The sequence below is a fragment of the Anser brachyrhynchus genome, assembly GCF_964034855.1.
Source record: "Anser brachyrhynchus genome assembly, chromosome: 1".
NCBI lineage: Eukaryota > Metazoa > Chordata > Aves > Anseriformes > Anatidae > Anser > Anser brachyrhynchus.
In genome coordinates, this window is record NC_137694.1 from 44141432 (window position 1) to 44155984 (window position 14553).

The 14553-nt window shown below is 40.8% G+C and overlaps 1 protein-coding gene across 3 annotated transcripts in view; it reads right to left on the minus strand.

Annotated features, from left to right (window-relative positions):
• IFT56 (intraflagellar transport 56) overlaps window positions 1-7893 on the minus strand; it is a 53141-nt gene extending 45248 nt beyond the window's left edge. The window contains exons 1-4 of one of the 3 annotated variants that reach the window (XR_013955619.1): window positions 7747-7893; window positions 6832-7328; window positions 6601-6738; window positions 6400-6492 (exon numbers count right to left, since the gene is read on the minus strand). Coding sequence is in view for 1 of the 3 variants with exons in the window: in XM_080606339.1 (XP_080462465.1) it covers window positions 6400-6492; window positions 6601-6738; window positions 6832-7146 (546 nt within the window). In the remaining 2 variants the exon portion in view is untranslated. Of the gene's footprint in view, window positions 1-6394; window positions 6493-6600; window positions 6739-6831; window positions 7329-7746 lie in introns of those variants that run through there. The other 2 variants (XM_080606339.1, XM_080606340.1) reach the window with 2 other exon arrangements.
• Window positions 7894-14553: the final 6660 nt, after the last annotated feature.

The following is a 14553-nucleotide window of genomic DNA, read 5'->3' on the forward strand; positions in this document are numbered from 1 at the left end:
GTTTCAGATGGAGAAAGGAGGCTCGGGGAGACTTTATCATGCTCTACACTTACCTTAAGAGAAACTATAATTAGGTGGGGATCAGTCTGTTCTCCCAAACACCAAGTGATAAGACAAGAGGAAACTACCTTAAGTTGTGCCAGGGGAGGTTGAGGTCGGATATGAGGAAAAATTTTTTCACTGAAAGGTTTGTGAAGTATTGGAACAGGCTACCCAGGGAAGTAGAGTCACCATCCCTGGAGGCCTTCAAAAAACGCGTAGATGTAGAGCATAGGGACATGGTTTAATGGTGGACTTTGCAGTGCTACATTAAAGGTTGGACTAGGTGATCTTAGAGGTCTTTTCCAGCCTAAATGACTCTACGATTCTATATAATGAGATTATTCAGATCACCCAATTTATTCCTAAATTCATTGTCCTTATTACAACTGTTACATTTTAATCTAAGATATGTTCAGCAGCCCTCTTTTGTTTACAGAAATGGAACAGACAGTGAGGACAAGCAACATTATAAATCTTCACTGCAGGAGCATGAATTTTGTCAATGTTTTAACAGTTACAAAGCCATCAACATAACCAACCCTTCCTCCGTCTTTTCTGATGCTTTCCTAACTCCTCCTTCAGTCAGGGGAGGAGTCATATGCACTCAGGAAATCTCTGTGAATACTTACTGAAGCAAGTGTTAAATACCCTGTTATAAATCTGTAAGTAGTGTCTCGGTATAGATTTACAAAGTGGTCTCCAAAGTGGGGGTGCACAAAAGTTAACCCAATGATGTGTGAGAAGAAAATATTTTGTATCATTAATAAATAAAATGAGTATTTTCAAAACAGTGTTTAGTTCATATTTATATCTTTTTTAATTCTATTTTTGTGTATGTTTTATAATTACATAATATGGTAGTACTGTACATATCAATAATATTAGTATTGATAATACATTAGTACATTTATATAGTTTATAAATAAATAAATACACATATACAACAGGTATGTGCTCAAAAATTTTTTACTGATAGAGGTGCACAAACAAAAATGTTTGGAGACTACTGAAGTCAGTACTGGGCACATTCAATACTTCCTTATAGATAAAAATGTAATTATAGCAAATATACTAAAGTGTGCCTAACCTCACCTTTTCTCATATGAAGATTTACAGTCAAGAGCTATCGAAAGCCACTGGATACCATATTCTGATATTTCTTACACATCCACATTCATTATATATCCCTTAATACTGCTACATAAATTGCATCATTTCTTGTTATTTGTGGAGAAAAAAAATAAGTAAAAACTAAGAGATAAATCTTTCAATCTACTTTTTTAATGAAGCAAGAAATCACTGCAGCTACCAGTGATATTCCTAAACATAAACATATTTGCTCTGCATAACAATAGGTACTAAAAACACAGCCAGGGAGATCCCTTGATGATATTTTTTTCTCTGTCAGGCTTCTGTTAAATTACTAGGAAGGACCAGCCCAGTGAAAGTGCCTCCTGCTTGTGCTCCAACTCTCCATCCAGTCATGTCCAATAAGGCAAAAGCAGGCCAGGTCATTCAAGGTTCTCACAAGACCTGCTTAAAGAATGCAATCCTCGTAATTCCCAACCAGCATAAGCCTCTCATCCCTCCCAGCAACACACCCCGTTGCTGACTCCGTATTCTTCCTCCAAACATATGAATTGGGATTTCCCCCTTCCTAGTCAGAGTCTACCAGATTGTGCCACTATGGGAGGAAGTCTTCTTCCCCTGGGGCAAAGACACATATTATATATATATAAATCACTACAGAAAATAAGCTATGCCCAAAGGGCAGAGAATTCCAAGAACAGACATATGCTGAAAACAATGAAGTTTATAGTTTGCAAGCATAAAGAATTTTTTCTGTTGCCAAGAGAAAGCAAACTGCGCTTCCAAACAGAGAAGCTATTGGTAAGGTGTGCCCTTGAAAGCCAGCCCAGTCTTCCTAGTCTTCAGGGACTAGCTGTCCTTCAGGAAGACTTTAAAATAAATCAATAAATTAATTGATCAAAAACCAAACCAAAGCAAACAAACATTTACATACAGGCCAACTTTTCCTACTGAGATCAGCTCAGTCTTGACACAGGCCTGTCACAGAGCTCTCAGAGACAGGCCCCTGCTCTTTATTGGGACCATCTGGAATCTTTCAAAATCCATTCAGATTAAATGCACCCAAAGGTCTCTTTCGGCTATGGCTTCAGGGAGATTAATTAGAAAAGACAAAACGCATAAACACAAGTCATCTTCTGGCTTTGCCTTTCAAGGCAAGCAATAAATAAAGTGCTATAGCAGTACCAATGTCAATCTATGGAAACACAGTAAATAAAAATGAGGACCATTAGTCTTCTCTACCCTGTACTTCTAGGCCACGAGCCCAGGCTATGCGCTGTTGCCCCTTCACTCAGCAAAAGGCATTCAACATTACATTCTCTCAACAACTACTTCACAAGAGCTTTCCGTCCACTTTGCCAAGAAAAAAAAAACACAACACCAACCAAACAAACAAAACACTCTAAAAGCCTTCCCAACAGTCAACCTGTGGCATATTTTTGCCAACTAGGGCCATAACAGCTTCTTGCTTTTTTTTTTTTTCTCCCCACTCTCCTCCACCTCTCTGTCTCTATCAGGGGACAAATGCACCTTTCCAAAGAAGCAGGCTGCCAGGTAGATTGTCTGTGACTATGAACACCTACTGACAATGTTGAGGGTGCTGAGCAGAATCGTGCTGGCCTCATTGCTAGTCAGGATTCTCCAAACTCATAAATGCTGGTCCTGAAGAGCTATTAAACAGGCCCACACACAGAGGCCTCTTACAGTTGCCTCAGAAGTGCTCAAAGGAGGTGTGGAGATTCTTGTTTCCTGATTACAGTAATGACAGAGAAGCCTAGAGAACTTCCCAGAGCCAAAAATCCATCGTTCACTTTCTAGTTCCAGCTGCCAGGAACTTGAGTGTTCATGTAGTCTCATAGTCCCAGCAGAAGCACTCAAGTAAAACCAGATATTGCTCATGCGTGAACCATTACCCTATTATACCCCTATTCCTGTCATGCTTCATTATTTGACTGAAATAATCCTGAGTCAAGTCAGGTTAGGTAGGAGGTCCTGTCCAAGCAAAGAGGTGAAGCAGATCCCGATTCTCTGCTGGAAGGGAGGCAGTCAATAGGAAAGCCTGACTGAATCCCTTGCTGTAGTTTGTTTCTGCCAAAATCTCACAATGTATTGAAGGCTCTGCTCTCACACATGCAGCTGATGGGCCGAAATGGCTAAGCATTACCATATCTGGCAGCTCCCTTTCTTAGGTCCTGGATGCTTCAGTTTAAAAGAACAGGCAGCCCAGAAACGGACTCAGACTGATGTTCTGATTCTGGCTGGTCCATAGGTGACACTGGGAATGTTTTCAGGAAAGGTTTAAGACAAGTGCTATGAACAAGTCATGTGAGAAAGACAGATGGGGGGGTTCCCCCATTAGGAACAGAAGAGATGGTAGACTCCACAAAACTAATTAGATCTTCTCATTGACTAGGGGGGTACTGGTTGCCATACAACACCAAGAAGTCTGTAGCCACCCACTGTTAGTAAAAAATCAATTTGTGAGTGTGAAGGAAGCTGACTGTCCCCAGGGAGGAACTGCCACCATGAATGCTAGAAGGGTCCAGTGCGGGGTCACTTGTAAATAGGTGCACAGCAACAGTGATGATCCCACCAGACAAGTGTTGGTGGTATACCCGTTGAGAAAGACTTCTACCTGCTAAGAAGGGGAGAGTGTGACATTAGTTAGGCTGAAGTTAGAGCTCAGCCTAGAAACTGACAGTTGGTGTGCCTATGATAGGAAAAGAACAACATCTGATTGTGCCGTCATTTTCAATATTGCTGTCATTCTCCCTGAAGGTATTCGTGGAGTTGCAGGTCTGTCTGTTTTTCACTTTTTTCCCCATCTCTCCCAGTAGATGATGGAGGCCACCTCAATCCAATTTCCAAATCTCTCCATAAGTTGCCATGCAACCAGCATGCCTAGCTCACGTGAAAGTATCAATACAAATAAAAGGAATAATGAGTAGCTGGATTTCTGAAGAGCCTCATCAGGTATGAAGAATATAAACTATGGACTAGGACTGTAGTGACACAGGCTATATACATTGTCACTTGCAGGCACCTGGGATTGTGAATCGTTTAGTCTGTGTGTAATGTTACTATGAGGATTAGAAAATTCTTCAGAATTCTCCAGAGATTCATTTACTGTGGTCCCAGCACACTCCAGAGTGCTCCAGGAGTTCAGATAATCAAGGAATTTGTCCTTGAGAATACACCAACGCCTCTGTAAAACAGCAGTGAAGACTCCGCATTGCACTGCGGCCTTGAAGCTGATAACTGAAAGGGAATTCAGCCTCCACAGTCAACGCTCTTTCCCTTGATCACTACAACGTTGGGAATTGCAAACACAATGTTCTGTCCCAAAAGAAACTTTGCTGAGATACGCAAGCTCATTTCCCACATGACACCAAGTTGACAAAGATATCAGGATTTGTCACTGTGCCAAAATCAATTGTAAAGGAGAAAAGATAGTCCTTGTGATCTCTCACTTTAAAAGGTTTGTATGCATGGTTTATGGTTGGCTTTTTTTCCCCCCTACTAGGATAGAAAGATGGAAAAATAGAGCGGATTGTAGTTTTTAAAAGCCTGAAGCAATAGCATCACCTAGTGGTGAATCAAACACCACAGACAAAATATAATTTCTACAAAAATAATGCTGTTATTCTTTCATTGAAGGAAGAGTTTAAAATCTGCTCTGGCTATATAAGCACCTACTGGGTATTCCAAAGAGCAGAATTTATTTCAAAGAAATTCCAAACTATTCTTTGTTTGTATACAAACATTTTTTCCTCTTTTTAAACTTCTACTCCCTATTAACACCCTAACATTTAGATATAAATTACATAAAGCCACTGATTGTTATATTCATAATCTTTAAATGACAACTCTAAACGTGAATATTAAGTTAATGTTATGTTTTACACTATTGTTCTACATTCTATATACTATGTATACCATCAATTTAATTACACTGACCAGTTCTAACTTCTCCCAATAGACATTTCCTTTTTCATTTTTAAAGTAAGGGGAAAGTGCATTGTGAACTTGGAAGCTATAAAAATTCTATTTCTGCCTCACACATTAATCTTGTGCACATGATCACGTCTAACTATAGTTAAACATCTAATGTTATATATAGAACAATGATGATATTTTGTCTTTTAATCTATTTCACCATGGTTATTTTGTTTTGTTAATACTTCAAATTATCATCTGTTTTTAATACTTCTCCCAGGGAAGGCAAGTTAAAAGACTGTTAAACGTTTTCTCAGAGTATAGCTATACCTTTACAGCGAATTGTAATGGAGATCTCCACCAACTGACGTTGGCCAAAACAAATACGCCTAAAAACGGTGCAATACAGCCTTGTACGGATGCAGAAATTCACACCTGTAAGAATACAGCAATGAGACAACCACCACTCAGGCAGACTGAGTTGTTTCCGAATGTCACTAGCTTATATGCAGCCTTATGGTTATCACCAGAGAAGTCTCCACAATGCTCTCTGTTCTGGGGTGCACACTGATTCCAGCCCTCAAAGGTACAAAGCACAGTAGGCAACAAAATCTGTTAACACTTCTACAGAGAAATATGCTGGCACAACTGCGAAAAGGATTCCAGTGACATTGACAATAAACTGACTGCCAACAAACTGAGCTTCAATGGAGATATAAACGGATGCGAATGGATATAAATGGATGCGAAAGAGAAAGAATTACGCATGGAGTCATGCACAAGAAGTGACACAACAGTACTGTATGGTGCAAATATTGGTATTTTATGCATGTCTGAATAATCAACATGTCTCTTATTAACTTTGAACTTTTGGAGAATAAGAATGTCTTATTTCATTGAATTACCTCATATAAGAAAACATGCAGAAGAACAATAAAGTACATCAAATGGCCAGAGACATCAACCTCTACAGACAGTTAAAAATGTATGCATATTACAGATAATGTACACGATGAAGGTATAATTAAACCTGAAAACAAAACCACGGAAAGTTAACTGCAAAAACTGTACTGAAAATTGAGGACATGAACTATGACATTAGAAGGGACAAATTAGATTACCAAGCCTACTATTAAATAAGAGTAAATAACTACAAAAGGTCTATTTTCATGGCCAAATACCTCTTTTTCAACCCAAACTGCTTTCCTACCATACGTCTGTAATTTAACTGGCTGGCAGGACCGTTCCCTATTGCAGAACATCCTCCTGCTGTCACCCCTTCAGCCCAGGTTCCCGACTCCCTACTCGGGGAGCAAGCTTTCCTCACCTTACCTCTAGCGCTCGCTTGTAGTCACCCAAATGAAAGGCAGAGTACCCGATCCAGAGGTCGGCGTCCTCCTCCTGCTCACCCGCATGCCGTTTAAACTTCGGAGAGGAGAAAGAAAGAACGTGAGCGTTTTGCCCGGGCCCTCGGGGGTTTTGCCCGGACCCTCGGGGGGCTCCCGCCTACAGCCCCCGACGGAGAGCCGTTACCTCCAGCAAGGCGATGGCGCCGGTGAAGTCTCGGAGGGCCAGGAGCTCTTCCAGCTGCGGCACCTTCTTCCCTTTCTTCCTCCGCCTGTCTCCCGCCGCCGGGGCGCTCCCCACGGCCGGCTTGGCCCGGGAGAGCATCTGGGCGGAGAGCGGAGCGGAGCCCGGTCAGAGGGGGGTCGGGGGAACCCTCCCGCCCGGCGCCCCCCCGTCCCCGCCCGCCCCCTCTCTCACCATCCTGCCGCCGGGCCCGCGCTCCCCGCTCCGCCGCCGCTGCCGTTGCCGCGGTAACGGCGGAAGGAGGCGCAGGCCCGAGCGCGGCTGGCGAACGGGCGCCGGCTGGAGGCAGGCGCCGTCCCCCGGAGTTCCGCCGCCGCAGCGGCGCGTGTGGGTGTCGTGTAGGCACCGCCAGAGGGGGCCGGTCCGTCGCCGGGGCTCCCCGGTAAAAGAAGGGCACCCTAGGGAGCCGCCTCGCCCGCTGCAGGCGCGGAGGAGCTGGCCTTTTGATCCTCTGGTCTCCGGTTGCCTCATGCACAGAGGCACGGTCATGCAAATGAGTCTTCTGGTTGTCCCCCACTCATGATCGTCCCGGTGCTTGGCTTGGGGGTCCTCGTCCTTTCAGTAATCATCTTGCAGACCCTCTCCAGTATCTGTCCCAGACTTACGGTCACTCCTCTACTTGGCTTTCAAGTCGTTTGTCCTCCTTTCCAGCTAGACCATCTTCATGTTTGCTAGTGAATACACATGGACAGACACCCACACACAATATGCACACGTTCAGTTTCTCCAGTTGCTGGCACCCAGACACATGGGCCCCTACAACTTGTGTTCTAATTCCAGTTGCTGGCACTAAAATCTCCATACACACACATGCACACAGAATAGAGAGTCCCTTCATACAAGAAAATAGTTAAAAGTGGAATTTAATATAAAGACAGGGCACAGCCAGAGAAGTGTACTGACCATCATTTTCTTTAAACATGGGCAGCCCTTTTTATCCCCTTATCCATCCATACTGATTCCTTCCCAAACCACCTTGATCCCTCCCTTTTCCCACCTTCAGTCCTTCCACTAAATATCCCATACTAAATTCTGTGCAATCCCAAAACGCTTTTCCCTGACATCCCGTGATGAGTCTCATACACTTACAGTCAGTACTGCCCCTCAGTCTCTAAGGTGCTCCACAGAGCTTCTCCCATTGATCTTGATGGGCTGATCGCTCTCCTGTGACAGCCCTGGGAGGAGCTAGGTCAAGGTGGATAAGGTTTTTTGGGTTCCTCACCTGTCATTGCTCCTCTGTGCTCCTTTGTGGTGACGAGACTTGATCACATAACCTTACACAGGCCTGTCCCTGAAGGTGGCACAAAACGCTCTTGTCCTCTGCCCTGTGGTGTTCGTAGATAATGAAAGGATGAGAAAATAGGATTTTTAATTGCTAGAATACTCTCACCTGGCCATCTTCAACAGAGTCAAGGAGACACTGACCAGGACGTGCCATGGTGGAACCTCATGTTGGAAATGGGACACCAGCATAGATGGAGCTTTTGGCTGACTTGACAGGGCTGTTCATGTGCTCCAATAAAGAATCACGGTTTGCTGGATTGGTGCTGGTAATATTCTCTTGGTAGGATGCTATGTAGCCAACAGGTGATACCACATAGATGTTTATCGTTTTTTGGTAAAAACTACCATCTGGTAAAAAATACCAGATCTGGTAAAAACTACCAAACGGTAGCCATGCCATCTATATTACCATAAACATGATCAGAGAGTATAATATAAAATGTTAGGTATGCAGTTTGTGTACATTTGAACAACATACAGTAGATGATCTCTTTGGAAAATCCTGGAAAATTTTCAAGCACAGTGGTGACCTTGTTTCTTGTAGCATTTCTGACATTGCAGTTTGCTGCAAATAGAGCAGATCTGTTCTAGTTACAGAGGAACGCCACACAATGCAATTCACAAAACTTTGTTCTTTTATGCTATCTTAACTGCACCATTAGAAATCCCAGTGAAGAGGAGCAATAAATTATGCTACTGTTGACAACTACCCAAAAACACCTGCCAACGGAGTGTTTTAATGATGTATCTGTATTTCTGGCATTTCTGCTTCCTTGAGAATAAAAATTACTTTGCACTCCATCAGAAAGAAAGAAGGCTTTTGTTGTCATTTGCTTGTTTTGGTACAAACAAATATATCCTGTCACACTGCAGTCATTTGTAACATAGTTCAGCAACAAAGAACTCTGTATTTCTTCAGAGCTTGGATCCTGTGTTCACATTCTCCCAGTTACTTTGAACCAGCTTGGCCCTTGAAAAATACAGAGTACTAGCAGCTGTCCCTGAGAAGGTATCCTGCAACTGGAATCCTTGGGAGCACAATAGCACTGTGATGATGTCCCTTGCTTATGAATGTGTTTTCATACCACAGGCCGTAAAGGAAAGGAAATAACCTACTCTCCCATAGAGGATTTTTCTGTAAGAAATTAATTTCGAGTTAGTCAATCAAAGTGATAAAGATTAGGTACCACTGATTTGGCTTCCTTTCATAGCTTTTCTTCATTAAGTAAGGTATTGTCTTTATCAGGAGGAAATTCATTTTCCATAATTCTGAAATTATTTTTCAAAGATTTAAGTTTTTTATTTTTTTAATGCTGTCCAGATTGTATATATAAACTAATTCTTATAATACACATATCTATCCACTTACCAGTTGTCTAGGATTTTCTATTCCCTAGCAGAAAAAAAAAAAAAATGTTCTGCAGGCCAGAACAGCTTTGCAAGTGTAAGAATCTCCTTGTCAAAACCCTATGAAATCAAGAAAAACATGTAGATTGACAGGGATATTGTAAGGTGTCTTTTTCCTTTCAGATCTTAAACAAAGCCTCAAAGTACTTCATTTCAAACTGAAATAAAACAATGATTTTTGTAAATACCTCCCAGTGATTTTCAGTACTGCCGTGGAACATTCTGGCTCTGTACAGAAAGCTAGGAAAAAATGAAGACTTTGGTTTATTTATTTTTTTAGTATACAAATGCCAAAGTAAACTGGGTAAATAAGGGGAAACAGAAGGAGCAGAGATGTCACTGCTTGAGGTTCTGTATTTTTGACTGAAATGCAACCACGCAAGCACACAGTATGATTAGACAAGATTATAATAATAACAATAATAAAATTAAAAAAAAAACACTGAAAATATGTATTGACTACATTGCTTTCTCCCATCTTTTACATAGATTCTTTCACAATATCTTGCTGATCTAAGAATCAACGTACTAAATACAGCCAAAATATTAACAGAAATGGAAGAAAGCTCTCAACTGCATCACTGGTTTCTGCCATTTCCCAGTGGCTTCCTGAATTCTTACGTGGTGGATCCAAAGCTGAGTAATGTCTGAAAGCTAACAGAAGTGCAGTAGCTGTGGTTTAGCTGTGGGCACAAGGGGGACGGTGTCAAGTGAGATAAAAATAGCAGCCAAACCAGTTCCTTTTTACTTGCATGGCACCAGTGGGATTCCAGTATCTATCTGCACTGTGAGGGGGACTTTCTTGACCACACGTTTTGTGGCGGTGGAAAGCAGCATGCACAAGTGTGAGGTGTTTCTCTGTGGCCAGCTCTCTGCTCATCACAGGGAACTCAGAAGGGAGAAGTCTGACCTTAATGGTGCTTCCGGAGGCAATTCCCCTAAGCACTGTTTATACAAGCACACCTCTTTATTGTGTAATTTCATTGCCTCCAAAAAGATAATGTGTTCCATATGGGTTAGTTTCAACTGAACTTCAACTCACCTGCAACATGGGAAAATAAAAATGTATTCTAACTGGACTTACGGTCTATTTTTCAATTATAAAAGTGGAGACAAAGTAGAACTGGAGGCTACATTTAATAGCAAGGATCCTTCTTAGCTGCTTCAGCATGACTCAAACAGAATTCTTCTGGCATGTTCTCAGCAAGCAAAGATGTGACTCTGCCTGTCAAATCATTCCCTCATGTGTGAGGTCTACAGTAATATTAAAGGATGAGGTGGTAACTTTGTGATTTTGTGTCCAGCCTTGCTGGCTTACACACTGAGGTGTATACAGAATGCTGATAGCCCAATAGCTGGTGATTTTCTAGTCTAATCACAACTAGCTGTCAATCAAGATCACAGACTGCCATCAGAAGGGTTGCTAATTGCAAATTGCACATCTTAACTGGTAGGCCAAGGGTTTGAACACATCACAAAAATTATTTCCTGACTTCTAGAGTTGCTACCTGTATGTTGTGGGGGCAATAGAAGTAGGGGGTAAAATGCTAGAATTTGGCATTATGGCGCTTGGTGTGGGCTCTCTGCATATAGGAGTGGTCTAAAACATGTTCAGAACAGTAGGAGTCTCCATTCAAATCTAGTGTACACTGAAGTCAGTTATGGAGGAGGACTGAAGTTTTTTAATCCTGTATTCTCACTAGCATCAAATATTTGTAGCAAGTCTAGTGTAGCATTTACTACTAAGATGCAGATCAGAGTGGGTACAGATATTACAATATTTTCCTCCTATGAAATGCCAAGATGACACTTCATAATTATAACCAAGTCAATAAATTCAGGTGCTCTATTAATAATGCTGGAAAACTGCTGCAGTTCTTGCCATCACCATTGTGTTAGCTAGTGGCATTATCTTGGAGGCTGTGAGCTGTAGCATGATTAATGATCATGTTTATTCCCACACAGAATTGCTGGGAGAGAGGGAATTGGCCTATACTGACAGTGGTAAAAGGGAAGTCATGCACCTGTGATCAAACACCAAGATAAGCATGAGAGAGTGTAATGGCTTTAATTTAAAACAAAACAAACAAACAAAACCAACAACTACAACAACAAAACAGAAAGTAGAAAGTGAGGTTTAAGAAAAGAAGAGGAAGGAGGAAAAGAAAAATAAAAGGGGAAAAAAGGAAAGACAAGAAGTGGAAAAAAATCATCAACTAAATAAAGCAAGAGGTTGTGAGGTGGACTTTGTACCAACAACAATCACATGCTTCAGTTTCCGTAATGTCTGGGTAAGATCATGATTTTTCAGTAATGATGCTTCACCATGTTCTGCCTCTTGTACTTTTGAAAATGCATCTGACAGCATCTCAGGAGAAGTGATTTGCAAAAGTGAGAGTAATGAAATATTCTCCTGCTAAAGCTACAAAGGCAATCTCCTGAGATGAGTAAATGGGAAATGATTCCTATAAAAGCAAGGAGCTTGAAGAGTATTTGCTTCTTTCTTTCTTTTTTTATTTTTTTTATTTTTTTTTGGATTCAGCAACATCTGAGCCTTAATCTGCCCTAAATAGACTATCCATGATGAAAGAATGTGAAATATGTAAATTGACAGCAAAAACTAGACTGTAGAGAGATGACAGATCATGTGTGCGTTTTAATGCTCTTGTCAGGTCTCTATTGCCCACCTCAAGACAGCAAACAGCAGTCATATGAATCAAAGACTCCAAACAGCGGAGTGAAGATCCGTAATTTTGATCTGTATTTTGGTAAGGGAACCCTTTTCTTAAGTTTCCACTGATGTCTGTGGTTTTATGGACTTGTGGGAGCTGCACCTTCAGAAGTTCCTGATACTTCCAGCACCCAACCTGTCATCAAGATTCAGCCAAGTTAGTAAATGTAACTTAAAAGCTGATATTGTATTGGATTTGAGCATTACACTTAGGAAGTTTAGGTATGCAGAACCAAGAGATGACAACCAGGAAATTTTGCAGATCCAAACTGCCCCAGCACAAGTCAGTCTCAGAGCTGAAAATGTAATGAATGATTAGCTGGATCAACATCAACTTACCCAGGTCAGAAAACCATTGCAAGTGCTATGTCTTGGAAAATGCACTTTTCCTGGTGCAGGACTTGGGCTGAAATATCTACACAGTATTCCACTGCCATATGGATTTATAGGGATGCACTAGCTTGAAGATCTCGTAACTCCATCCCATCACACAGTGTAAACCTGTGAAACATTTAATAATAATAAAAAAAAAAGAGCTTAAGGAAACTTAAGTATGTGTCCAAGACACAAATTATTACACATATGAGCCATTTACCTTTGTAAGGTAAAACAGAACAGATAGCTTACATTCGTCACTTGACAGAGCTGTATCCTGCTGTGCCTAGAACAGTGGCTAATTCTTACGATGAAATTAAAATATGTCCTGTCACTCTAGAAACAAAGTCCATTAAGGGTCAGCTTTGTGGTTCCGTTTGGCTGCTTGCTCTGCTATGGTGAATATTAGAATATTGTTTGACTCTACTGAACTGTACATTTCACTTTAAATGTCATCACTGTATTTTTGAGCTTTCAGCTATCTTGGTAAAATGGTCCCAGGCAGAAGCACTGATTTTGAGAGCTGCCTTTAGCTGCATTGTTGCTCTTGTTCTGAACTTCCTCACCAAGCTGTCATCTCTGTGATGACATCTCACATTTCTCTGTGCTAGGTTTAGCTGATAAGACCTTATATCCTAAATCAAACACGTATCAGGAGGCAAAGTAATCCCTAACCAGCACCTGTAAAGCTGTAATCCCTAACTATAGGTTAGGAGCCTGAAGCCCTTCTGAAACAGTTTTTGAAACCTGATCATCTGTTGCCCACCAAGGTTTTCTACCTCTGCAACTGCAAGAAGTACTGAATTGGTTGTCCAAGTGCCATCTGCCAATGGTTTCTTCATATCACCAGCTGGTCCACTGTCAAGTCTTTTCACAAGGATCACCTGCTAATTCTTTTATGAGTAGTGGAAATTCTGTCATCCTGTCTTTATCTGACCAAGTTTGGTCTGTCATTGAATTGTCAGAACTCCTTGTTTTTCTACTCTTAAAAATGGACAATAGTTCACTGAGTTTGATGTCTTGTATTAGTTAATACCACAGAATATTTTTGCTTGACAGGAATGCCTGATACAATAAACTGAATATCAAAACAGAGATTGTTCAGTTGATTTAATGCCAGTTGCAGCTGTATTTTCGCACAAGATCTCATTTTTCTTCTCCTGTGCTGCTGATTGGAGTAATTCAGATTGACAGCAACAAAAGACTGACTCAATTGAGCCTGGTACTCACAGGAAGGGGATGGTCAGTCCTTTAGAGAAAGAATACAAAATCAGAAGTTGAGAGGGAAGACTTCTTAATCTTTGATTAAGTAATATACAAGTTAAATGGCTGAATAATATTCATTTCAAACTGTGTATGAGTTGGGAAAGGGTTAAGAGGAAGAAACTTTTCTTCATTGAGCTACATGTTTGATATATGATATATTTAGCTTCATATTCTGGTATGTGGCAACATAGATCAACGGGAAAATGGGGCCACCACCCAAGCTCCTTCTAATATGATGCAATCTCAATTACAACTTCTGTTATCCTTGTCTGTACATTTCCTCAAACTAGATTGGTGGCTTCTGATGAGAACAGTCAGTGCTTTGCACCTGTACTATAATTCCACTCTAATCTATGGTAGCAGCTATGAACTCCAAGGACAGACCTAAACTCGTGATAACCCATGGAAATGGCAATATAATTAGGATTTCTACTTTATCAGGATTTGTTCTGGATCAGTATCAAGCTGTGTTATCAGGGTCATGCAACACATGACCCACATATTTGCTGTTTTACAGGCTTGTTATTTATCAGGAGATAACTTCAATCCCAAACAGTAATTTTTTTATTTTTTTTTCCCATGTTCTTGTGTAGTCAATGTGGAAAAAAAAAAAGCTTAGTTCTGTAAGTCAACATAGCTGCTTTACAGCTATGTTTCTCATTATTAACATTGCTTTATTCTAAATATAAATAGTAGAAATATTGTCAACAACTGTTTAAAATACAGAAAAAAAAATAATTTAATGTCCTAGCTCTTCCCTATTAAAAAAAAGAAAAAAAAAAAAAGAAAAAAAAGAAAAAAAAAGAAAGAAAATAATTGAAAGATAAAGAAGA